Below are 27,442 nucleotides of genomic sequence, written 5' to 3'. Positions count from 1 at the left end.
TCAGTCTTTTATTTCAACAGTACCTCTTCTTCTACTCTTCAAAGAAGAAAATAACCCCACTAGAAAGCTGTCTATGGGCTGACAATTTCAACTTCAAATGGATTTTAGAAAATATCGTATGTATGTACAATGTGTCCCATCATACCACCCCAACTCCCGAGCTAACTCATACTAGTGCCAACATATTTTGATGGTTAGACTGTTTTTCTAATTGGATCAGGAGCATGGAAGAAATGGGTGAGTGGTTCATCAAACTATTCCCTCTTCTTCCTATGCACATGGCTGAACTAAATTTCCTGGTATCCTTCGCACTTAGCTGTGACTAAGGAACTATCCATGAATGGGAAGTGACTGGAAGGGAGATGTGCCCCTCCAAGCTTAGCCCATATAATGCTCCCATGCATACCCCTCCAGCTCTTGCCATTTTGCCCCAGTCTGAGGAAGATGAGCCCTGCAAACTTGGAAGCCACATGGAAGATGGCCACAACATAGACACCTTCTATCTTTCTAACCTCTGCTTGGAAGAAAGCCAATAGCACCTCGAGTACCTCTGTTCCAAACTTTACATGAGTAAGAAACGCTTCTGTCACGTTTGAGCTGCTCTACTCTTTGGGATGTGTTTGTTAAAGAGCTGGCATCTACAGCATCTGTAAGTCCTAGGATTTTTGTGAAATTGTGAAATACTGATAGATACTTGTACAATAGTGAATCTAATCATTGTGAGCCAAATCAGACACTAGGTCATAAAATAACTAATAAACTAGAGCTAAGACACCATTGTAGACTAGGTCCTATTCTAGGTAAACCATCAGAGGTGTCATAAGTTTAAGAAAAATGTTGGTGAAAACCTTGAAATATAGATTATTCATTTCATTCAAAAAAAGTTTGCTATTGCTTGACTTCAGTGACAAGAACTTCTTGATCCAGCCTATTAAACACCAGTGTTTCAAAAGAGTATAGCTTGTGACAGAGTATTTGTGCAAACAGACATTTCTCAAAGTGAGACATTCATGAGACTTTAAAAAAAAAACTGGAGAGAATTGAAATTGTGAGCTATAGGCTCTCATCTACATTTAGTGAATAACAAATTAGGATCAGTTTCTTCAGAACTGTGTATCTTCCATCATGATTTGATTAAAGATAGCAATGCATGGTTTAAATTGATCATAAACCACATTTTATTTAAATGCTAAAATGTACAGGAGTATGTATTTACTTTGTGCACACACAGGATATACATGAGGGGATATGCTCAGAAATTTAAGTCTCAGGCTAACCTTGGGAAATTCAAGCCTCAACTCCAACCTAAGTCCAATTAAGTAAATTATTTATTTTCTTGTCCAAAGTATAAGGAATCTAACTTACCTTAAGGCCATTCAGTTAAAGATGTAATACCAAATGAGATTACTTACTGGTTATCAAAAAACTATCTTGTTAATTCAGTAAAGACCCTCAAATCAAATGGACTATCAATGGGACTTCCAGAAAACTTTATTTGGTGATCACAGATGTTAGCTTGGACCCAAATACATCTTATAAATTACTAAAAATATCCCTCGAATCAGTCTTGTTCTCTCTCTCTCCGCTGCTCCTACTTTCATCTAGGCTACCACAACTCTTCACCCTGGCATACCACAACATTCACTCTCAACCTGAGATCCTTGCTTATACCCTAGCCCTTTCTCCAAACTGTCACTCTCCCAGGTGTCCCCAGAGGGATCTATTTAAAGCATATGTCATATTACACCATTTTCTTGCTTAAAATTCTTTCATGTGTCTTCACTGGTCTTAGGGTAAAATTGCAACTCCATCATGGCCTGCCATGCCCTGTCCAATCCAAACCTATCCTAGTACCATTCTCTTCACTCCAATTAATTTCCTTTTGCTCCAATATCCCAAGTTCTCTTACATCCAATATCCCAAGTTCTCTTACATCAGGGCTTTAGAACTTCCAGTTCTCTCTGCTTGAAATACTTCTTCTGGCTCTTTACATGGCTGACTTTTCTTCATCTTTCAAATCTCAACTGAGCCGTCACCTCTCCCAATTTCCCTCTTGCTCTGTTTATGTCTTTCATAGCACTCATAATATCCTGTAATTTTATTCTTTATTGTCTGAAAATAAAGAAACTCTATGAGGACATGAATCTTTTTTCTTTTTTACTACCTTGTTTCAGGCATCATACCCTCAGAAATGGATGGATGGATGGACTGAATTGGTAGTAGATAATTTCAGAATTCTTTTTCCCATGGAACATCCACAAGAAACCATATTACCATGTTTGGCAATGAGTGCTACTATCCTGTCCCAGAGGGTATGATTATAGGACAATCCCAATTTCTGCTCACTTAATTGCATCTCTCCCGGGAATATAAAGAGATTTTGGCTCTAGAACCACCCAGATGGCCCTATTCACACACTCATAAGGGAAAATACCCAAGTTTGCAAAATTGATAATCCCATAACAGTCTTACTGTTTCATTATCTGTAATATTTGTGGACACGAAACTATCCTGGCTTTGAGTTTTAAGCTATCCAACTTATGAAGAAGCTCAGGAGAAAAAAAAAAGGTACTTCAATGTAGAGAAAAAGCACAGCACTCTTCCTTAGACTCCCTAGGAGCCTAGCAGGTCAAATCTCTGACTGTGGAAATCCAGTGCATACTTCACTTTTGTTCATGGCACTGGGTCATTCTGACAGAATAGCTTGTTTTCCCATTTCTGACTAAATGGAGAAGAGTTGTGCTGAACAAGTAGTTTTCCCAAAAGTTCCTCTGCATGTATAATAGGAAATGCAGGATTGGATCTGGGCAGGGGCTGTGGAAATGTCAGGGCAGTTTCTCCACACCGAATGTCCCTGAGAATGCCCACATGTGTGACCACATTTTTCCCCACTTTGAGCCATGATGAGAAATGCTATCCAGATCCAGCTTAAGTGATGAATTCCACTCTGAAGCTCAACATGAGAAAACTCAACAAGCGCCTGCAGAATACCTGCCAAGGAACTTCACGTTAGCAATGTGCCATCCGCCTCCACGGAGGGAGGTTACATGAAGCAGGCCTGCAGCACATGTGGTGGTGGTAGAGCAGTTCAAACATGATATAAGCATTTCTTACTCATGTAAAGTTTGGAACAGAGGTACTCTTGCAAGGAAGATGCTGGGATGTTTGCCCAGGAAACCCCACAGTGCTCTCTTCTGTAAGGCCCTCCCGAAAGATTCCTCCCAGGACTCAGTACCAAGAAAAGCTTTGCTTCTACTGAGGATTTAGCTTTGTTGATGTTTTATTTCATCTTTTGGATACTCTGATTACTTTAACAGATCATATTTCCTCTTTGCTTCTAGAAAGCCCATGGACAGATGTGCAAACCCTGCAATAAAATGACACTGGACATCATGACACACAGTCTTAGGTTCTACCTGTACCTCTGCCTTCATCTTGTTTTTGTTGCACTTCTGTTCCCTCAACTCTGATTTAACAACTTTTTTTCCTTTTGTATATATTTCATAAGCGACTTCAAATCCTTCAAACATAGGCTACTAATGCTAGATACACACAGGAGCTTTTACACTAAACCTTTTACATCCTAGATCCTGTAAAAATACAATGTAGCCTCAGAGACCTGGGTTTGAATCCTGATTCTGTAGATTTCTAGCTACATGACCTTAGGAAAGTCACTTAATATTTCCAAGTTTCTGTTTCCTCCTCTTTAAATTAAGGATAATAACACCTACATTGTACAGTGACTATGAAAGTTAATTTATATAAAGACTTGGTACTTACCACTTGCTTATAGTTTGTAAAAAAAAAGAGTCTAAAATCAAATTGAAAACGATTGCTTTGTGTCTGTATGGGAGTAATGATGGTTTTTCTGAATGTCTATTTTTCAGGGGAGCTATTTAATCTGTGGTTACATTTAAAAAAAATAAATTATATGAACTGCCAAAAAAGAGTTATAACTTAGTAATTGCTAAATAAATGGTATCCTTTATTATTAATAATAACTAGACATATTGTTACTAAAAAATACCTAAAGGCAATACCTGCAGTATACAGGGACACAGACATAAGGAGCATGTCATGTGACTATGAAGGCAAAGATCAGAGTGATGCATCTACAAGGCAAGGAACACCAAGAATTGCCACAATCACCAGAAGCTAGAAAAGGCAAAGAAAGATTATTCTCCAGAATGTTTGAAGGGAACATGACACTTTGATTTGGGACTTCTGGTCTCCAGAACTATGAAAGAATAAATCTGTTTTGGGCCATGCCGTTTGTGCAAATTTGTTATGGCAATCTCAGAAAATGAATACATCCCCCACCTCCTGTGCCCTAAATGGTACAAGTGAAATAACCAAGCCAACTTTCAATCCAGCTGACATCTGCCAAGAACTCACATTCATATCTGGCAACAAGATGTATTTTAGGGGGGCATATGCCAGAAGAGCACAAAACTTTCACCTTAGGCTTAAATGAATTAATTCCCCTCTCTGAGCTTCAAATAAATCTGTAAAGTGGTATTAGGTCCAGATTAACAATGGCAAATACTGTTTAATTGGGAATGGTTGCTTTAGAGTGCTGTGTTGAGAAAGATTATGAGGAGTCATCTGGGCAGAGGCAGAGACAGAAAAAGAGTTAAAATATTCTATCCTCATTTTCCTCGTGTCTCTGTGACCATCCTCTTTGGTTTCTTCTTCAACTGCCCACTCTTTAAAAAGAGATTCATACAGTTCTAACACCAGCTCATGCTTCTTTTTTGCACCCTACATGTTCTCTTTAGACAGACTCACTAATTTTTGTGGTCTTACTGATCACCTACACTATCTGCTAATACTTTCAATTCTCTCTCTCCCACCGGGATCAGTCTCCTGTCCTCATCTAGACCCATTCATTCAACTGCCAGATGGATATCTCCACTTGGCTGTCCCATAGGTAACTCAAAGCAACTCATGTATAACAGAGCTCACCAGCTGCTCCCCTAAGCCCACTCTTCCTCCCAAGGGCTGTCTGTTAGTTGGCGTGAAACAATATACCCAGGCAGAAAACTGGCTTCTCCCTGGTCTGTTTCCTTTTTCTCATCCTCCCATTCCAAATCAATCACCAGACCTGCCAATCTTACGCCACAGACAATTCCCTTCCATACCTGCTATCACTCCCCTAATTCAAACTCCTAGTTCTTGCCTTTCAAAACTCAGCTGAGGTATCATTGTTTCCAGGAACCTCTGAAAAGACAAGGACTGGACCTGTCTTTTCTGCCCTTGTATTCCTGGAGTTTTGCATCTTGTCTAACACTGTAGGCAAAAGATGATGGTGATGATTATGGAGATGATTGTGACAACAATGATGATAACAGCTATCATTTATTGACCACTTACTATGTCCCAGCCACTATTCTTGGCAATTTATATCTTCACAGCTACCCTTTGGGGTAGGTATTTATTATCCTGATTTAAAGACTTGCTCAGTCACTCAGTTCTACCCAGAGATTGTTGAACTGGTCTAAAATTTAACTTTAACTAAAATATATTCACAAGGTAAAATGGTGAAATACATACCTCTTTGTTCAATAAGTATTTATTGAGCATATGCTATACACTAAGCACTGAAGATACATGGAGAATAAAAGAAATAGACAAGTAAATGAATACATAAATTAATTTCAGGCATGGGAGAAATTGCTCAGGAAACCCATTCTAAGCCAATTCCCTAGGGAAGCCACATTAGGCCTGAACGGACCCAGGAAACCAGTGTTTGCCTGTAGAATTCTAAGTAACTTTGTAGAAATTTAGGAGTGGCAGACTAAACTCAGAGTTTTCTCCTTTGCTAAAGCTTCCCCCACAGCAGAGATGCCCCTGTGAAGCACCAGAAACATCTTGAGTTAGGGCCTCCCTGCCTGGCAGCCTCCAGAACCCCCTTTCCTTTGGCTACAGGAGCACTGCTCCTCTCAGCAGAGGCAGGGGGAAGGGAGTTTTTTTGAAAACTGGTGAAGACTTACTTTGATGGCACTGAGGTCAGAGGACCTGGGTTTCAGCCCAACTCTGCCCCCAAGCAGCACTGTGACCTTGGGCAAGTCTTTTCACCCCTTCTGATCCTAACAGTCTAAGTATTTTCCAACCCTGCACTCTATGATTTAGACTCTGCACTTCACAGGCAACCAAGGGGCAGGGCTGTTGGCAGGAAAAAAAGAGGTCCCTCCTCACTCCCCTGGCACCAACAGATTATTCCTGGATACCAGCCCCAAACCCCAGCACTGCTCAGGCACAGAGGAAATCCTAAAATTGGGGTATGTAAGTCTTCAGTCAGTCTAAGAAAAGCCCACTTAAATTTTTCCATAATGCCTTTCTTTGTTTTTCATAAATGGCAGGAAACCTATAACACATGCCACCTGATAGTAATTAAAAGAAGAAACTGTCCTCATCTCTGCAATGGCAACTTCTTTTAAAATATTTATCTAAGAGAAGAGGACACCTCTGTCCATCACTCACTCCACTTGTCAGACTACAGACACTCTCAGATGTGGACTGGAAAGAAATTCACACATTGTACTCAGTGTGTACAGAAGAGGCAGGTGACATCTCTCTATCTGAAATGCTTACTACCATCTCAGAAGTGAAAATCTCATTAGGATTCAAACAGACCAAGAGAAACAGCAGTGGAACAAGGATATGGATGGAAGCTGTTCTGAAAATGCCCAGACTAAGGGAAGATTTTACTGATGGTGCATATTTATTTACCTTATTCCACTGTGTTAAATCTATTTTTATCAGTGATCATTTTCCTAAGAGCTCAAATTATTCCTGTGTAGGACATTACTACATGCATAACCTGACACTGGGCTATAAAAGAGAGCCATGGGTAAATTTGCCCAAGGAGCCTCCCTGAGGGTAACACTATAACACAACAGCTACCAGAAATATCTAACACACAGACATGGCAATACTGGGGGAAGAAAGGGGAAGGGATGGTCTTGGAAACTTGTAGCAGTTTTGCTTACACAGCAAACGTGAGAACCATGAGAAATCACATGGCAGTTTTTAGTCAACAAATATTTAGTGTCTTTATGTAAGAGATGCCCCAGATAGAAAACTAAGTAAGACACATTTCTTGTCTGGAGAAGATCCATGAGTTAACCAAACAATACAAAAGTATGTGATACCACTAGAGTAGAAGTATGACAGCGCCTATGATCAACCCAGCCTTGAGAAATCCCGAAGAGAAAGCAGTGGGGATAGGAGACACTAAACGGACACTTGAGCTGCCATCTACTCTTCTCTGGACTTCTCTCCTGACTCTATTCTCCCCAGATCCCTGCCCTGAGAGAACTAACCCATCAAATAACCCAACAAATAATTATTGAGCACCTACTATGTACCAGGTGCTATGAAAGGTGCCTGAATCTGTCTGATTCAAGTTCAGTGGGCCACTTATCCTAGGCCTCATATTCATAAAAGTGTTTGTAATGTACATTTTTTAGATTATCCAAATTATATATACCACAGAGATACACTTAAAAGATTAAACTTGAAAGCATATCATGATTTTTATAATCCTGTTTTGGGAACTTTAAAATAATATATACAAGTTCCCATACTCCTATGTTGTATATCACCCATGGAGGTGATTCAGGTCTCTGGATCTCTGTGGGTCCTGCTGGGTATTCAAGAGACAGCAGCAAACAAGCCTTACACAGGAGTGTAAGTTGTTGCATTTACACTCACAGAACTCAGTGTTAAGTGGAGAGACAGATTATCAAATAAGGGCATATACCAAAACTAGTAACTGTAGTTATAACAGGGGAGGAGAGTGGCATGACATGAGGCTGAACTGGCAAGCAAAGTTTTCACTTTATCTGCAATGTTTGAACTTTCACAATATGGATTTATACATGTATTACTTGTACAGTCATTATAAATTTCCACATCAGATTATTAAGAGAAGAAGACCCAGAACAGGACTGGAGGACCATGGGAGAAACTGATCCCAATATGGGAGGCAGTGAAAATGAGTGAAGCACCAAATTGGAGCTTCAGGGTCTGTTCTGGGCTAAAATAAGTGCAAACGACTTTGTGGTGACTGTTGTCTGCATGCCCTGGGGGCAGCACTGCCAGGCATGGATGCAAAGGCTTCCCATCTCTGAACTCTCTACAGGGCTCAACCAAATTCTGATTCCACAAATGGAATGACTTACTTTCTATACTGAGTAACATGGATGATCAACATGTTATTCTCACCCTAGTTCTTAACTTGCCTTTTCATGGAGAGTAATAAATCTTACCAGAAGATGTCAAATACGCCTGAGGTGAATCATAGCTATCTTGTCTAGACTGAAATGTCTCGTTTCCATTTTGTTAAACAAATTGTGTCCTGTCCATTACTGTCAACCTTATAATCCACATGAACTTCACACAGTTCAGTTGACCATAGGGCAGCCTCTGCTAATCAGCTTTCTCTCTGAAGAAAGCCTGACCACATATAAATGATCTCAACATGTACTATATAAATAAGAGCAAATATCCATGGAAACAACATTAGCTATGCCAACACATAGCCTGTTAATGACAGACAGGGCAGTTGCAGCAGGCAATTGAGGAACAAAAACATTTCCTTAAATTGTCATTCTTTTCAATTTTCTGATTATATTTTGAGACATAGTCAGACAGCATGGCTTTCACAGAACAGAGGGATGACCAAAGATTGATCATCCAATAATGCTTCCGATCAGAGTACTTATGCAGGAGTGTGCACGTGTGTGTGTGCATGCGTGTATGTGTGTGTGTGTGTGTGTGTGTGTACTATTTTGTTTGAGTGCAGCAGATGCCTCTTTGGAATGTGCACAGGTTTTAGGGACATGTACACAAATAAAGTCAGCATGGAGCACTGCAGCCGAATGCACCTCTGCACGTGGAGTCAAGCTAGCAGAGGAAAAGTCTGGGGAAGTGGGCTCTGTGTCTGACTTACTGCTGTAAGAGGTCAATGGGAGTTGGCAATGGTGGAGAGGGTTACCAGATTAAATATGCAATTAAATTTGCAGTTAAATTTGAATTTCAGATAAACAATAAAGGATTTTTTAGTGTAGGAACATCCCAGATATTGCATGGGAGTCCTGTATTTTTGTTTGTGAAATCAGACAACTCTAATGGTGGAAGAGAGGAAGACATGCATGTCAATGATCTTTCCTTCTTTGTCATGAATACTGTCAACATCAAAATCAATAAACATTTACTGCACAACAGGAATAAGGTCCAATAAGGAAAGACCTGTGTATTAATTTTGCTACCTAAAACATTCAGAACATGTCTGTTTTCTTCACTGTGGGCTCCTTGAGATCATGGATTCTACCTTATTTCTCCATCTTCCAGACCTAGCATGTGGTAGATGTTAACAATACACTTTTGAATAAATTTGGATATGGTATGGAATGGAATGACTATAAAGGGAAGATATTTGGGGTTGGGGGATACAGTGACAAAGCTATACATGGCAGAAAATATGCGGAATTCAAGATGGTTGACAGCGGCCAAATCTCCAGCCACCTCCATCACCTATGAGTGGACCCTTAGCATAGTGCTTCAATTGGACCATCTCTTTGCATGGTTAGTAAGGTTGAACTATCTCAAACAAGAGCAAAGTAGTATAAGCAAACTGGGTGGGTAGGGAGGAGGGAGAATGAAAAATCGGGAGATCAACACTTACACAATTACCCATTTTAAAAAGCCGTAATTAAGGAGGACAAAGCATTGTAAAAGCCCAAAAGAGGAACAAGCAATTCTGACTAGGACAACTCAGAAAGATTTAGGTAAAAGAAGTTATGACTTATATAAGAGGGTACATCCCACAAAGGTCTTTATAGACTCTGTGTGCGTGTGTGTGTGTGTGTGTGTGTGTGTGTAGTAATAAATAAATGTATATACATAAACCTACTGTTTTAATGGAAATTTTTAAGAATAGCATACTAACTCCCACACACTCTGTTATTCATATCAATTGAATTGGAAGTGAGTCTTAGGGTTAATTCACATTTCCTTTGGAAGTACCCTAGAACAGAAATGTTTAAGTAGTTAAAGTTGTATTGATCCCATTACAGATGTACAATATTATTTTTAATGTATCTCATTTTAAAGAGTTTTGCCTTAGTAAATAAATACTTCATGACTACAGAAAACTTTAAGAATCAAGGTAAATAAAAATACAAAAATAAAAATCACCCACTGCCTTTTCAGTCAGAGATAATGACTCAATATATACCTCTTGATTTTTTTCTGCATATATATGCGTATTTTAGTATTTAGCAAATATGGTATTAGACTCTAGATACCACCACAAAAGCTTGTTTTTAAGCTACAAAGTCAATCTATCTAAGTGACCAAATATATTCCCACAACACAATTTGTAATGCTTGTACAGAAGTTTCCTACTGATGAATTATTTAACCAGGTACCTACTGCTGAACATTTAAATTATTTTTCAGTTTTTTGCTGTGATAAACTTCCTGATGGTAGAGTCTTTAAAGACACCCATCTTTATTTCTTGGGGATAAATTCCTAGAAGGATAACTGCTGAGACAAAGATTATGTACATTTTTTAAAGTTTTTAACACATATCATATTTTGCTTTCTAGGAAGGTTGCATCAACATACAATCCTTTATAAAAGGGCCCATTTTCCTAATTAATATTCCAACTTAGTTACCCCACAAAATCTGTGAAATCAGAATATAAAGACAGAGAGCATACAAAATAATATATGTACTAAGTTTTCTTTTAATAGGAAACCAGTCCCAAAAGCCAAGATTGTTAAGAAATCTTATATGTCCACAATTAGCCTTTGATGCAGTCAACTGATTTAAGACAAGAACTTTTTAAGCCAAATTTCCAAAGTCTGCCACATTTGAGGAATGACAGTTGCTTATCATTCTAAAATGATTTTATTGGAAATTAACATATTTATTTTTTTGAGATGATAATTAAGTTAGCCTTGTTTAAAGACACTCCATTTCATGTTGCTGGAGAAAGGAGTCCATTTGCCTTGACCACAAAGGTTTTTTGGTCAAACAAAGTGAAAACCACAAATGGTGGGTAGCCATCATCACTACAAGTACTATTGGTCCAGTAGCTTGGCTAAAATGGGTGATCATCTTCTCATATACCTCTTTGGTGAAAAACAAACAGGAGCAAACAAAACCCTTTACAGTATCCAGAACCTCCAGACTTTTCTTCCACAGAAGGAAAGATTGTCAAGCAAAAGTTTTAATATGCTGTTTAAACCATATCTGAAAGTAAAGAAAATGCATGATACTACAAGAGGGACGTCAATGAAGTAGAAAACTGTTCTCCAGTATACAACCCCCTGGAAGACATCTATAAAAGATATCAGAGGTGTTTGAAATGCTAGGCAGGAATGGGAAGCCCTGTTTTGGGTCTAACCAGGGAAAGGATAGAGAGAGAGTTTCAACATTTTCTAATGGCAACAGAAATCCAAGTCAGCTAGGACTTCCATTTGGTAAGTGCCACGCTCAATTGACCAAATCTTTTTCATTTTTTTTGAGACCCAGTGTGATATAATTAGTCATAAGAAATACATTTCTTATGGTATATTCTGTCTTCCCAGGTATATTCTGTCTTCATTTACACTTCCTGAAAACAGTGCAGTCTTAAAGGTGAAATGGGTGCTCTGTCATGTTAATGAGAGAGTTTTGGACCCCACCAAAGGGCAGGGGCTGGAGGCCGAATCAGCCAGTAGCCAATAATTTAGTCAATTACAATTATGCAATGAAGCCCTCACAAAAACCCCTGAGAAAAGCGTATTGCTCTTTCAGATCCTGCTTTTCTGTTGGAGAGAGCTTCTATACTTGGGGAACCAGAACACTCCCCTGTACCACTGAGCCAGGCCCCCAGCTCCACGAGGATAGAAACTCCTTTAGTTGGAACCTTGCCCTGTGTCTCTCTTCATCTGGCTGTAAACTTGCATCCTTTATTAACCTGGTAAATGTAAGTGTTCCCTTGAGTTTTTTGAGCCTCTCTAACAAATTAATCAAACCTCAGGGGGAGGTCGTGGGAGCCTCCAATCTGTAGTAGGGAGGTCAGAAACACAGGTAACAAACAGCCTGGGGCTTGTGACTGGCACCTGGAGTAGGGGAGTGGAGGGCAGTCCTGTAGGACGGAGCCCTTAACCCAGGAACTGGTGCTGTCTCCAAGCAGATAGCATCAGAATTGAGTTGAGTTTTCCAATACCCTGATGGTGTTTGAGAATTGCTACCACATACATATAGACATTGGAATCTGGTCTGGGAACCCAAAAGGAGTTATACTACTGTATAATACCATTATTGCTGTTGTATATGAAAAAACGTATCGCATTTGGCGTCAGAGGAGTGGGATTTGTTAGACCCACCAGTGACCCACAGACTCACTGAAATATGTGGTTTTTGAAGAGGAAGAATGAAGAGGGGGTGAGGTACCTTTGATGTCTGGATATCTACCAGGTCACCCAAGGTCTGTAACAGTGGCTGCACTGCAGTTACTAAAGGCTACCAGTGGAATTTAGAAATGGTAGTGGACCCACCCGCTAAGGAGCTGGCTCACTGGATATGAAAGGAAGTGCAAACCAGTAAGAATCAGGCTATATGTATCACTCCCTCACTCTTGTTACCTGTAACAGCCAAACTGAAAATAAAGGAAAGCACTTGGCCAGGGCTTGATGCTGAACAAGCTTGGTTTTGGGTCAATCTGAGCTTTGGCCATTACCTCAAAGCCTAGAAGGGGAAAATCACATCTGAGCAACAGGACGTACCTCTAAGACCTCTGGTCACCAAGAAGATAGTTAGTGTAGGGGGAGGTGAGAACCAGGAAATAACTGAGACTCGGGGACAGTGTGAAGGAACAGGCTCAGTCTGTGGATCTGTATCACCAGCTTCCCAAAGAACCTTTCTGAAGTGGTTTGTGAGAGTAACCAGTTGGGGCTGTCTCTGGATTTGAATGCTGCAGAGCTGGAGAGCATGTTTGGGTTGATGCAGGACCCACAGCTCACTACTGTGATCCAGACACACAGGAGGTTATTCCCAGGGGAACAGTCGGCCGGTGGACTGGATAAAAGCCACTATGAGGTCTGTTTATCCTGAGAAGGGGGACTGCCTGACTCCCCCTATAAATGCCAAATGGAACACCCCAGATGAAACAGCTGATTTGCTTCATATGCAAGCCATAGTATTGGCTTTATGATGACCGAGATATGCACCCACTGAATATTCCTGTTACACAGGCTATGGTAAATGCTGTGATTAAGAGGACCCTGTTATGTGGCACCCCATGTAACTACTACTACAAATTGGACAACAGTTGGAGAAGCCCTATCAGATTTGTTATCTTAGCTTCCCCACTTGGGTCTTACTGATACCAAGAGCATTAAAGTAATTAAGAAAATGGGAGAGACAAAGGGGAGAATCAAGGGTTTCCACCCAACAGAGTGGAAGTCTTCAGATGGTTATGGGAAAATGGGATGAATAAAGCAGATATTGATGGGGTTGAAACAAAGGTGTTACTGCAGCACTACCAGAGATTGGGTGGGCCAGTGGGACCCCATGTTGCTCCCCCAACATTACAGAGGCCCAAACAAGTCTGCTCTATTTACCCAGTTTGGAGAAATTTAAAAAGCTTGAAGGCCAAAATTATAAGAAACCTAATCAGGAATCCCCTGGGGTGGTGGTCAGGTGGACGAAGCAAGTTGAAGATTGACAAAAAGGCCAGGGTCTTCTGGCTACACTCTAGCTGCAGAACTGAGGCCATTTTTCACATTTATAGGTAAAATGGTCAGGGGGAGGGGAAGAAACTTTTCTGAGACTCCTTGATGTGTGAGTTCAATGCACTGTGATTCCGAAAACTGTTGAGGTCTGACCAGAGCTAAGGTTAGGTTGGGAGGCTCTGGAGACATAATGGTTGATTGGATTAAGGTGAAAGTTTACATGAAAATTGCGGATATGAGATTTTGTGTGAGGTGGTTGCAACCCCTTTACCTGAACGTATTATTGCAATGGATTATGTCTGACTGGGGATTGCTTCCCCTGCCTAATACTGTAAAACAGAAGGCATGTAAGCCCGCCCTCAGGCCAGTTTTAACTGGGAATGCTAAATGAGAAATGCTAGAACTTCCCAAGCCCACACAGGTGGTTAACTTAAAGCAGTATAGAATACCTGGTGGACAAAAAGAGATCACCACTTTAATGAGTGACATGCTAGAAGCTGGAGTGGTGGTACCCACAAATTCGCTGTATGATAGTCCTGTGTGGCCTGTGAAAAAGGCAGATGGCTCATGCAGACTAACAGACTATCGACGCTTAAATAAAGGTGCACTGCCCATAGCCTCAGCAGTTCCAGACATTGTCTCAACCACATAGAAAATACAACAGGCTAAAGGAAACTGGTCTTCAGTGATTAACCTTGGAAATACTTTACCCATAATGTCTTGGGTGATGTCAGAGAAACACTCTAGTAAGGAAGGTAGTGCCCGGAAGAGTTCCATAATAAAATGGAAATGGTTCATACAGGAGCAGGCTGCCACTGGAAGGTAAGGAGGCCCACACTGTATCCATGAGCAGGTAGCCTCTTTTTCTCTAGGACCAATGATGGAGCCACCTGGTGAGCTTCCAGAACTGGCTGCCATGTGCGCTGTGACCTGTGAACAGCTCTCAGCTGAACGGCAAAGAGCTGCTTGGTTTATAGGTGGCAGTTCCGAGATGGACAATATCCTTTTCAGAAAGCTGCTGTTGTAAGACCAAAGGATGGCAAGACTCTAGTGAAGGAAGGTAAGAACAAATCAGCTCAGTGGGCTGAACTGCCTGCTGTTTTCCTGGCAGTGGTGGAAGAACGGAACCATGATTAAAGCCCGTATGTTTGGATTTTTATGGACTCCTGGGATGTAGCCAATGGTCTGGCTGTATGGTCAGGTCAGTGGGCAATGGAAAACTAGACTATTAAAGGAATGCCTGTGTGGAGTGCAGCCCTATGGAAATCACTATGGGAATTTAGGGGGCGCCTTAAAGTAGGACATGTTGATGCCCATCAGAAGAATACCCTTCCAGGATCAGAAGGTGACTGGAACCACCAAGTGGACCTGTTGATGTGTTCCCTTGAGGCAGGCACTGGGTCCATGATATGAGTCGACATGGGGGAGCTGCAGCAGTGCAGACACAGGCTGAATCTAGACATATTCCTGTTGCACCCTGTGAGGCACAGAATGCCAACAGGAACTGTTCTGTCAACAAGAGAGACAAAGACTGCAGCTGGTTATGGGGAAAACTCCCCAGAGGGAAGGCCCCACACACAGCTGGCAAGTGGATTACATTGGACCAATGCCAGTAGCCCCTAGGGGCTATAAATAAGTGTCTATTCTATAACTAGAATAGACACTTATTCTGGACTGGGCTTTGCATACCTGGTGGTAGATGCAAATGTTCAAAATACCATTAAAGGATTGGAACAGAAGATACTGTACCAATTTGGACCACCAAGTTACATCTTTTCAGACCAAGGGACACACTTCATTGCCCATGGTGTCCAACAGTGGGCCAGGAGACATCACATCAGACGGACATACTGTGTTGCATATCATCCTCAGAGCAATGGTTTAATGGAAAATTGGAATGGGCAGTTGAAACATTTGCTGTCTCAAACAAGGGAAGATAAAGGTATGGGGGGCTGTCTTACATACCTTAAAGAGTGTGCTCACATTTAACATGAGGGGGGCTAAGGGAGGGTCCCCACTGGATTGATTCCTTCACTTTTCCAGGGGGTCTGGGGAAGAGAAGTTTGGGGAGGATGCTGGTGCGACTATACAGTTCTTCCCCACATCACCACAACTTTCTTTTTTTCCTACTGGGTGCAGTGTTTCCAGACCAGGGCTGCAACTGCAGGTGCCACAAGCAGGGAGTTACCAAACAAGAAACTGAAACTCTAAGCTTATCCTTAAACCTTTATGTCAGAATTCCTAAGGGACCAATGGAGTGGATTGTGACTTCACCCCACCTGGCACAGCCGTGCTACCTTGTAGCTAGGACAGCCTGTTAGCTCTGCACCTGTGTGACCCTACCCTACATGAGTGGGAGTGGACTTCGGGGGAGCCACTTGCTAGACTAGTATTGCTTCCAGCAATCTGGACCAGCACAGTAACCAGGCCTGATGTCCCCTCCACAGAAAAGTCTGGTTAAAGATAAATGACAAATGGAAGAGAAAGAGAAATTATGGCTGAGGGTAAAGGGATGAATAAGTGGGTTATGCAACAAAGGAAATCCAACATTTTATTAATGCCTTGAGAGAGGCTCAGAGCAAGAGAATAATCTCTCTTAGCAAAAGCAGACCAGATGCCGAGAAGGGTGACACTATTTTTTGCCAAAACCACTTCCGCTTTTGGAACCTGACAAGATTGAATGATAGCCTGTGAACCGGAGTTACATTGCACTGGGAGAAACTCTGGTCATGAGATATGTTTACAAAATGGACCAACATAAAAACATTTGTGATGATTTTACAGGACAACTGAGTTGTTTCTTTAAATCTGTCCCCACCTGACACTGGCTTTTCCAAATGTTAGGCCTATTTGCATTGGTACTATTGTTCTATCTGTTGTATAAATACTGTACCAGATGTAAGTGCTGTGACACATATGGTCATTTTGCTGTAAGGAGTCTGTGTTTGAATACCAGGGTGTGGATTGAGATAATAATGAGTTGTAAGAAGTACATACTTGGTCATTCATATGACCAAATATATACATTTCCCAGGTATATTTGGTCTTCACAGTTCCTGAAAACACTGCAGAGTCTTAAAGGTGAAATGGGGGTCTTGTCATGTTAATGAGACTTGGACCCCCACCCAAGGGCAGGGGCTGGAGGTTGAATCAGCCAATAGCCAATAATTTTGTCAATCATGACTAGGCAATGAAGCCCTCGCAAAAATCCCTGAAAAGAGTTTATTGCTCTCTTGGACCCTGCTTTGCTGTTGGAGAGAGCTTCTGTGCTTGAGGAACCAGAATGCTTCCATGTGCCATCTAGCCAGGCCCCAAGCTCCCTAAGGATAGAAGCTCCTTTATTTGGGACCTTGCCCTCTGTATCTCTTCATCTGGCTGTTAACTTAAATCCTTTATTAAACTGTTAAGTATGTTTTCCTGAGTTCTGTGAGACACTCTGGCAAATTAATCGAACCTACAGGGGAGGTGGTGGGAACCTCCAATCTATATCCAGTTGGTCAGAAGCACAGGGAACTGCTTGGGCCTTGCGACCATCCTCTGGAGTAGGGGTGGGGGGCAGTCTTGTAGAATGGAGCTCTTAGCCTGGGGTATCTGGTGCTGTCTGCAGGCAGCTATCATCAGAATTGAGTTGAGTTCTCCAACACCCTGCTGGTGTTCAGGAATTGCTTGGTGTTATGTGTGGGAAGACCCCCTCTCACACACATACATGCACATACTGGAATTGGGTCCAGGAACCTGAATGGAGTTATACTACTATTATTGCTGTGTATAATACTCTTGTTGTATATATGAAAAAACAACACATTTCCCAGAAAAATCAAATAGAAAGAGAAAATATCCTAATGTACAAGCTTAATTTAACAAGATAGAAAAAACTTAAACTGTTATGTTCTTGTGGCCTGGCATCACATAATCATAGTTATTTGGTCAATATATATGATTAATTCAGTGAGAGAAGATGTTTGGCTATAAGGCCAGGTACAAAAAAAGTATTTTCTTGGAAGATTGCTGTCCCTTATGTAATACCACTAGGTGAGTGAGTGAGCGTACAGAGTCACAACTTCCAAGTTCTTTCTGAAACACTCTGCATCAGTCTTAATGGTGATTTACAGCACTAGGGTGGATCTTCCAGGCATCTAAGGTAACACAATCATAATGTTCTGCTCATTTTTATCAAAAGAAAAAAATATGTATGGTCATTTCAAAGACAGCATAGTCACCAAAAGCCAAAAAAAGCCTCAGAGGCAAAGGGAAGGGGCTGACACCCTGAGAACTAAAGAATGACGAATGAGAAAACTCCTCCCTGCTGAAGATACTCAGGTGTATAAAGGGCACATGAAGGAACACTTAAGACCTAAAACATCATTGTCAATCTTGAGTCTTGCAGATTTCTTAGCTCAGAAGAAAAATGAGCACCAAAAGTGATATGATTCGGAAGTGCTGGTGGTTTGTATGCTTTGTGGGTCTGTTCATCACTGGCAACCTCTGTCTGGATTGTAACTTGCTGAATGTTCACCTGAGTAGAGTCACCTGGCAAAATCTCAGACTTCTGAGCAGTATGAGCAATAGATTTCCTGCAGAATGTCTAAGAGAAAAGAAAGCTTTTGAGTTGCCCCAAGAGATCCTATCACACAACCGGCCTGTGAAAAGGGACATCATGGAGGTCTTCTATGAAATATACATACAAGCCTTCAACATCTTCAATCAATACAACTTCACATCCACTTGGGAAGAGAAACATGTGAAACAAATCCAAATCGGACTTGATGAGCAGTTGCAGTACCTGGAACAATGCTTGGAAGAAGAGGAGAAGGAAAATGAAGACATGCATGAGATGGGAGAGAATAAGATGAAATACTCAGGAGCTATGGTTCCCCAGCTGAGCAACCTAGAACTGAGGAGATACTTTCACAGGATAGATAATTTTCTGAAAGATAAGAAATACAGTCACTGTGCCTGGGAGATCGTTCGAGTGGAAATCAGAAGATGTTTCTACTACTTTGTGAAATTCACAGAACTACTCGGGAGGAAATAAGGTATATTTTTAGAATTAAAATTCCATGTCTCTCCCAAATCTCCTTCTCCCCTTTCATCTTTTTAAGAACTATTCTATTGTCCTATAAGCCTGCCCTAGCTTGGCTTGGTGTGGGTTTATGTAATGTTTACTGTCCCTAAAGTTTGGCCTTGTGACATCAGCCACAGTCGCCTAAGAGAGGTGATGCCAGCCATCCCCTGGATGACCAAGAGTCTTGCAAAGTCCTGAAGACAGTTTTAAAGGAATAAGATTCCATCTCAATCTTCTACTATCTCCTTCTCTTTCCTTTGGCTATTTTGTATTTGCTTTGCTCTATTACCTTTGAACTTCACCAAGCCAATACCTAAAGGACATGGATCAGAGGATATTGCAGAATGTAACACCTCAATGACTTAGCCCTTTTGCTGCCAAAGTTGTTTATTCTATGAATGTTTGGCATGTTAAAAGCTTATATAAACTTCCACAGAGTTAAAACCCTTCTTTTTTGGGAAATCCTACCCTCAAAAAAATAAAGGTTGAAATGTCTGGCCCATTTGCTTCTCAGCTTGATTTGTTCGAAATGATACAAAGTTTGTTAGATGGTATTTTATTAGTTTAAGAGAGTGAAGCTCCATACCATACTCTTGTATTACTGGATGATTGAATTAGAGGACCACCAAGCACTCTTTCAAACTTTCAGAGCATATGATTCTAATGCAGACAGCAATGTTTATTCCTAGTGCATATTATTTGATGTCTATATCTAAAGGCATGGAAAATGCTGCAGAAAAGTATAGTATCTGACTTACACTGTTGTTTGGTGGATGTGTGTGCCTGAAATGAAATGCCTATAATCATACTACGAAAGAATTTCACATTGGATTTTCCCAACTAGAAGATCACTTTCTTTCTGTTAAGCAAACTAGTCAACCTAATAACATATGACACTTTGATATACTTTATCTTTTTAAAAAGTTATTTTGTACCTGATTTACCTAGATGATTTATTTAAATTTGCTTGTGTGGTCCTCCATCCAAATTAATTCATCATCTAGGTGAAATAAATTTTCTTTTCCTCTCTCTCTCCACCCCATTTCAGAATCATCTACCTTCAAGCAAGAATATAGAGATGGGGGTACAGAAATGCACAGAAGAGTGTGACATATACCTGGCTCAGCCCTTGAAGACCTCTCCTGCTATTGTTTTAACATCATGCTGCTAAATCATTTAGATTCAGGATTCATCCAAGTACAGGGCTCATGTGATATAGCCAAACAGAAAACCTTACGATAAAACTGAGGCTAACTTCAGACAAAAGTTAAAAAAAATGTTTAAAAGAACAAGAACAACTTGTGGATCATGGTGTACTAGTTATCAGCAGAAGGAGCACAAATAAATTTAGTATAATCCATTTTCTAAAAACAACTCACCAACAGACCTATTCAAAATTCTAAAAAAAAGTACTATAAACTATAAAGAAGTTGGTGTATGCAGGCTACTAAGTATAAAGTATACACTTGGTCTTTTCCATGAATTTCTCTAATAATGCCTTTGTGAGGCACAAGTTTCCTACAGGACAATGTGGGAATCTTAAGTATCCTTAAGAAGTGCATTTTTAACCAATGACTATTAACTAAATAACTACTGGGATTATGTCAGTTACTTCAATAATTTATTATTTCAGTCTTGCCAAACGTTTGCTATATAAGAGGAAGAGAACTGGCACTCCAAGTCAATAAAGACTGTCTGATTATACAGGTGGTGGGGAAGGGGGTGAGAAGACATAACAGCTTTTACTAAGAGTACCTAGTCAGAAAAAGAACACCCCCACTGAAAAATAGGTAAGGGCACAAACTGGTATCACAGAAAGGAAAAAATACTAACAGACAAATGAAAAATGTCTAATCTCATTTGTAATTAAAAAAATGCAAGAGAGGACAAGATATTCCCCTCCCATCAGTCTGGCAGAGATGAAAAAGAATGATAATACAAAATGTGAGTTTGGGGTAGAGTATAAGAAAAAAAAAATCCTCTTGTGTATTGTTGGGAGAGAGGGTAACCAGCCACGAGTTTCTGATAGGGCAATACAGCAATCATAAATGTCCTAAAAATGCATTAACTCCTTCGACCTGTCTATCTGGTGTCCAGAAATGTATTCCAAGGAAATCATTGGATCAAACTGTCGCTGGAGGCTCGTTTTCATTTTCATCTCTCTGTATCCTCCATTTCTTCTAGAGTGATTTTTTGGGGGGGATTTTTTTTTTTTTAGTTCTAAAGTTAGAGAAACTGTGCAAGCTTATCTTCCAGTACAGTTCCCGTTTTCCCTACTGGGGTAGACTGGGACCAGTACTCTTTCTCTTTCTCTTTGTTAAAGATGCCATGGGTGCCTCTGGAGCACCCCAGGCCCTTCTCACTTCTCTCCTGCTGCTGCTACAGCTAAATTTCAAAGGAATCCTTCCTTGGGGATCATTTTCATAATGAAATGTTTGTGAAGTGTTTTCCTGTACTTAAAAAATTTTTTTTTCTTTTGTCCCACTGGTAACATCCAGAAAACCCTGGAGAAAGAACTCTGTGTCCACAATCCTGACTTAGCAGTCTCCTTTGTTTTTCTTCTTTATTAAAAAAAAAAAAAAGCTCAAAAGTTAAGTCCAGTAAAGGGAAACCTTAGAACTGTGCAGAACCAAGTGCAGATTTCCACTTAAATGCCTGAGTGGGTACACAGGTCAGAGTTGTTCAAGTGGAAGCTTCCTCCCTCTCCTGGCTTGGGGGAGGGATCAACAGGTGGGGAATAAAGAGTCATAAGGGAGTCTCCTTGGAGGAGGGACTGAGTGGGCCTCCCACAGAAAAAGCTGGCAACTCAGGTATTCATAAAGCTATGAGCATTATAGGTTCCAAAAGGTGCACAGACTAGGCCTCCCCTCGCAGGCAAAGTGACTCTCCCAATACCACCTGGGGCCCTGCCTTCTCAGAGTGGCTACTTTGCTTCTGCCCAAGTTCTTTAATAATCCACACTAAGAATAGCACAATGTGTTAATAATCTAGTGAGGGAAAGCAGGTACGCATGACCACCTGTAATCTAACAGGCGCCTCCACAGGGGAACCCCAGGCCAATGCCAAGTCACCACTGCTCAGCAACTTGGAAGCTTTAACACTATCCTGGCAGCGTCTGCACTGAGTCCCCTGGGTCTGCTTCTCTTAAATGTTGAGAGGGGACCTGGGATTTAAACTTGGAGCCCTATGCAAAGTCAGAACTCCACATCCATTCTGGAGGGAACCACCTCACCACTATTTCTGGGCAAAGTCTTGAGCCTTCCTAGGTTATTTCCAGCTCCATTCTCAGGAAAGAGCCTGGCCTGCCCTCCAGCCCTGGGAAACTCGCAGACCTCAGAACCTGGGCTTTCTGCCTACCACAAGTGCCCTGATCCTATCCCACTGCCTTGGCAGCGGCCCAGCCACACGCCTTGGGCGGAGATCGGAATCCCCTGGAATCCACCAAAAGGCACCCTGCAATCGGGTGGAACCTCGCTTCCACTCTCGACAGCTTCCCCCCTGTGGTATCTGGGACCTTTGTGGTGCGTCTGGGATAAGATCTGAGAAATGAGCCCTCGGCCACCGACAGTCGAGGAGGCGGGGAAGGAACAACTTTTCCTCCGCCCTCTAACCACAAGGCCCGGGAGGGGCGGCCCAGCCGGGGACCGGCTCCGCTCTAACCCGGGTCAGTATCCCAGGCAGGAGCTGACCCGGTGACTGGAGTAGGGGGGCAGCGGGGGTGGACAGCGACGTGGACGAGAAAGGCTTCCTTCTCTCCCCAGGTTCTGCCAGATGTTGGAAAGGCAAACAATAGGGGAAATGCGGAAAAACAAAAGGCCATTCGCCACGATCTCAATGGGCCCTGTCGCGTGGTCCCTCCCGGGAGGCGGGGGGTCGGGGTGGGAAGGACGGGGGGTTCAGGAAGGTGGGGGAAAGGGGCTCCTAAGGAGTTTGGAGCCTCTAGTACTTCCTCGCCAGGCTCCGGGTATCGGCCCTTCACTCTTCCGAGGGGTCCAGAGGCAGAAAGCAAAAATCAAAGGATAGTTGGGGGGCTTTCACCTAACTCAGTGCGGGGCATGGGAGGGGCTGCGATGCCAGATGTTTGACAGTTGTTGGCTCAACGGTTCAGCTGGATCTTGTATGTCCTTCACACATCTCCTCCTCCACGAAGCACCCACAGCCCCGGGGCGCCCCGGCCGAGGAGCGGAGTTTCCCTCCGCAGCCCCCAAGCCGAGCCTCCTCCTTCCAGATCAAGCCTCCCTAACGCTGTCCCCCTGCCCGGGCGCACTTTTGCGAAAGTTTGTCTTCCCGCCGCCCAGAGCCCAACACGCACCCTGCAGTCATCGCGTTTCGGGATGGGCTCGGTAACCCGAAGGAAGATGAGTTATTGATTTATCTTTTTAAAATCAAGGCCGTGGGGCGGGCGGCGGGGCTGCCTCTGGTTCCTGACTGGGAAGGGCGCGCGAGGGGCCGGCCAGCAGCCGAGACGCGGGCAGGGGTCTGAGGCGGATTCCAGCCCCGGAAGCCGGCGGATGGCGGGCTGGGAAACGGGGTCCTCCCCCTCCCGCCCCCCTTGTGCACCGGCCCCCCAGGTGCGCCCCGCACCTTTGGCCCCCTGGGCGCGACGCGGGGCGAGCAGCTGCCCGGCTGCGCCACCTCCCCTCGCTTGGAGCGGGTTCTCACTCACCGGAGCGTTCCGCCCTTAGCCCGGGCCCTGCGGGTCCCCGCGCCGGGTCAGCCGCAGCGGCGCGAGAGGACGAGGGTGATCTGGGAGCGGGAGAGGAGCCGCCTGCAGGTCCCCACGAGGGGCTCCGGAACAGAGCGCGCGGTCTCAGAGAGCGCCGACGAGCGGGCGCGGGCCTCCGGCGGCAGACGCGGCTCGCGAGCAGCCCCCGCACGCGCCCAGCGGGGCTCCTGCGCGGGGCGCCGAGGGAGGGACCTCTGGCGGCCGCTCGCAGAATAGCAGCTCGGTGGGGGAACGAAGTCAGGCGGCCTTTAGGGTCATCTTTCCTCCTGAAGGAGGTGGAAAATGGGCAGTTAACGGGGCTCCCAGCCTTTCCAAAAAATATTGACCCTCCCGCCAGGGAGCAGCAAGAAAGATATCGGAAAGGATGCGTTCTGGGTCCACCGTGGCCACATTCAAGACACCTGGAGAGGGGAAAAACGCTTACCTTCTTCAGATTTCCTGACTTGGTGAAAAATGCCATCAACTGCCTGACAAGGGGAGCATTAATCATTGGAAAATACTGTGGGATTCTGGCGGATTTACTAGAACAAGCTTGGAATAATGGAATAAACATGGCCTCTGGAGCCCAGCCACAACCTGCCACTTCTACTTGTGTGATCGTGTTCTATGAGTTCTAAGCCTCAGTATTCTCCTATGTAGACTGGGGAGAGCAAAAGCCACCCTGCAGAGTGGTTTTAAGGGGCAAAGTAAACATAGAAACTATTCTTAGTAGGAGTCATTAAATATATGCTTCCTGAAGAAAACAATATTTTCCATATCTTTTTATTACCCATATAATAGCATCTTAATATTGATTGAGGAGTACCAAATGACTTAAGGATTACATTTTACAATTTTTACTACACATTTTCAAGAGGTATGGAAATATATAAAGTAGAAGTCAGGACATACGGAGAAAACATCTCTCCCCAAAAAGTGGTTCCACGACTATTACATGAGGACTTAAAAACTACACACATCTTTTGCAATATCAAGTCATTTCTGATTTTGCAGGAAATACTTAATAGTCATGGTCTAATGATATGATTCCTGAACTAAAGGATTCCATTCAATTGTGTGTCACTTGAGCAATGCAAAGATATTGGAGATTAAGAATATAAAACTTATACCTGAGAGTGAAAAAAAAATGGTCAGATACAAAATCTAGCCACTAAGCAATGGTTCTGCTCATCACTGAGTAGTGTAATCTTATTTTCAAACTGCCTCAAACCCTAGTCACTGCTTTTAAAGCTCCTTTTGTCCCTGTAGCCTTGTGGCAACCAGACAGCATTTCATCACCTAGAACAATTAGGATGGGTGTGTCTCTTATTAAATTCCATGGTTTAGTGCTTGTCTGTCACTCACTAGTCCCTAATTGGGAAGAGGCTGTTGCCTGCCTAAGAATTCTAATTACATGGTCTTTTCTATCCTGTCAAGAAGAGAGGAAAAATAAGGTTTCTTAGCTCAGAAACTAAAGCAGAACACTGAGATCCAACTTCTGCTGTTGGAAATAGGGATCACACTCCAGGCACAGATGAGCAGGGCATGTGCAGGGCAAAGGGGGCATATTCCAATCAATAAACATTAATGGAACTGTCTCTGCCTCTCCCCTTGGGTTGCAGCCTCCCCTATAGGGAAAAGAGGACTTTCCTCCTACTTCCACCTCTTAGTGGTTCCTTCCCTGGGGAGGAAGGGCAAATCTGCTGACTGGGAGGAAGCCTTCTGTATTTCCTAGACAACCTTCACCAGTGAGTGGGGGCAGTGTGATGAATGGCACCCTGCCTACTCTCTGATCCTTCTTCTCTGCCTGTGACCTAGTGGCTGGGGGAGGCTGGCTCAACTTTTAGAATCTGCCCTGAAGGACTAGCTCTTAGATTCAAGCCTTCCTTGGTCCTCCTGTGTCTTTGAGTTCTCAGGCTACTATAGCAAAATACCATAGACTGGGGACTTATATAAACACCAGAAACTTGTTTCTCACAGTCTGGAGGCTGAGAAGTTCCAGATGTAGGCACCAGCAGAGTTGGTGTTTGACAATGGCCTGTTTTCTCACAGACCTCTTCTCCCAGGGTCTTCACCTGGCAGGAGGGGCAAGGAAACTTTCTCAGGGTTCTTTTGTCAAAACACTATCCCATTCATAAGGGCTCCACTCTTAGGACCTAATTACCTCCCAAAGGGCCCATCTCCCAGTACCATTACCTTGGGGGCTGGGATTCAACAAATGGATTTTAGGAGGACACAGACATCCATCTGTAGCATCCTCCAATCAGCCTTCATCAGAGCCCTGAATGGCTGTTGTATAGCGAACCGGCTGCACCAGGATCTGTGCTGTTTCCTACTGGCTATTACTCCCTGTGTGTATGCTTCTCTGCTTCTATGCAAGAGCAATCTGAAGGGAAAGGACGGAGGAAGGGGAGGATTCAGGGACCCAAAGTTCACTCACACTGAGCTCATGCTTTCCCTCAAACTCCTCCCTCGGCTGTCTTCCCCATTGTAGGGAATAGGCCACCTCAACCTTTCAGTTGCTTAAGGCCCCAAAACATGGACTCATCTTTGACTTTTCTCCTTTTTCTATTCCACTGCTAATCTATCGGCATAGCTTGCTGGTTTTACCTTCAAAAGATGTCCAAAAGGCAGACAGACTTCTTACCAGCCCCTCCATAGTTACCACCTCAGTTCATGCCACAAATACCTGTAGCCTGGATTACTGCAAGCATCTCCTAACTGGTCCCCCCGCTTCCACTTTGCCCCTTTGTATTCTGTTCTCAATGCAACAGCCAGTGTAATTCCATTAAAATGGATGTTGTATTTTGTCAGTCTGCTACAAAAAATCCTCTTCAGTCTTCCTGTCTTACTCAGAATAAAACCAATACACATAAATGCCCCTGTATCTCTAACCCCATCTCCTACTCCCTTCACTATCACACATTCCACTCCATTCACACTGCTTTCTTTGATTCCTAGAAATGCCAGGCAAATGCCTACCACAGGGGCTTCATCCTTGCTGTGCCTTCTGCCAGGAATATGCTTTACTCACATACTGCATGGCCTACTACCTCACCTCCTTCAGCTCTTTGTTAAAAAATCACCGGAGGCCTCCCCTTTCATCTCTGTTTAAACTTAAAAGTGCCTCCCACAACAATCCCTATCTATATTCCTTGCTCAATTTTCTCCATAGAATTTATTGTCACCTGATATACAATATATATACTGCCTGTATTATTTTCTATTTTACTGCCTGTGTTAGTTTTCTATGACTGCTGTAACAAATTACCACCAACTTAGTGGCTTAAATAATACAGATTTGTTATCTGATTGTTCTGGGGGTTAGAAGTCCAACACAGGTCTCACAGGGCTAAAATCAAGGCATCAGCAAGATTGCATTCCTTTTTGAAGTCTACAGGGGAGAATTAGTTTGCTTACATTTACCAGTCCCTGGAGGGCACCCACATACCTTGGCTTGAGGTTCCCATTCTCCATCTTCAAAACCAGTAGCAACAGGCTGAGTCCTCACATTATACCTCTGGCTTTTCTGTTTCCCTCTTTCACTTATAAGGGCCTGTTTGATTACATTGAGCCCATGTGAGTAATCCAGGATTATTTCTCTATGGGAAAGCTAGCTGATTACCAATGTTAATTCCATCTGCAGCCCAATTCCCCTTTGCCGTGTAATGTAACACATTCACAGGTTATGGAGATGAGGATATGGATGTCTTTGGGCGCCATTATTCTGTCTACCTTACTACCTTAACTCTTCCCACTAGAATGTAAGTTCCATGAGACTGAGATTTTTATCTATTTAGTTTTATTTTCTATCCCTGTTCTAGCTCAAAGGCACTTGCTATGGACTGAAAAGAGAGAAATTGTTCTCTCTGTGTCATGTGAGGATGCAGTGGGAAGGTGGCCAACCACGAGCCACAAAGATTCTCACCAAAAACCAA

At 42.8% G+C, this 27,442-nt stretch overlaps 2 protein-coding genes across 5 annotated transcripts in view; one reads left to right on the top strand and one right to left on the bottom strand.

Moving 5' to 3' along the window:
* Positions 1-24,104, bottom strand: part of MOB3B (MOB kinase activator 3B) — a 194,386-nt gene extending 170,282 nt beyond the window's left edge. For 2 of the 4 annotated variants that reach the window (XM_037020662.2, XM_073228407.1), the window contains exon 1: positions 23,466-24,096. The gene's annotated coding sequence lies outside the window, so the exon portion shown is untranslated. Of the gene's footprint in view, positions 1-23,465 lie in introns of all 4 variants that reach the window. The other 2 variants (XM_073228408.1, XM_017663659.3) reach the window with 2 other exon arrangements.
* IFNK (interferon kappa) lies at positions 17,456-23,459 on the top strand. The gene has a single exon (XM_073228409.1). It carries the CDS (start codon positions 18,143-18,145, stop codon positions 18,767-18,769), a length of 627 nt encoding a protein of 208 aa, XP_073084510.1. The 5' UTR covers positions 17,456-18,142; the 3' UTR covers positions 18,770-23,459.
* Positions 24,105-27,442: the final 3,338 nt, after the last annotated feature.

Source organism: Manis javanica, chromosome 2 (genome assembly GCF_040802235.1).
Source record: "Manis javanica isolate MJ-LG chromosome 2, MJ_LKY, whole genome shotgun sequence".
In the NCBI taxonomy this organism is placed as follows: domain Eukaryota; kingdom Metazoa; phylum Chordata; class Mammalia; order Pholidota; family Manidae; genus Manis; species Manis javanica.
Note: the sequence above shows the minus strand (reverse complement) of the source record. Positions and strands in the feature narration are given on the sequence as shown.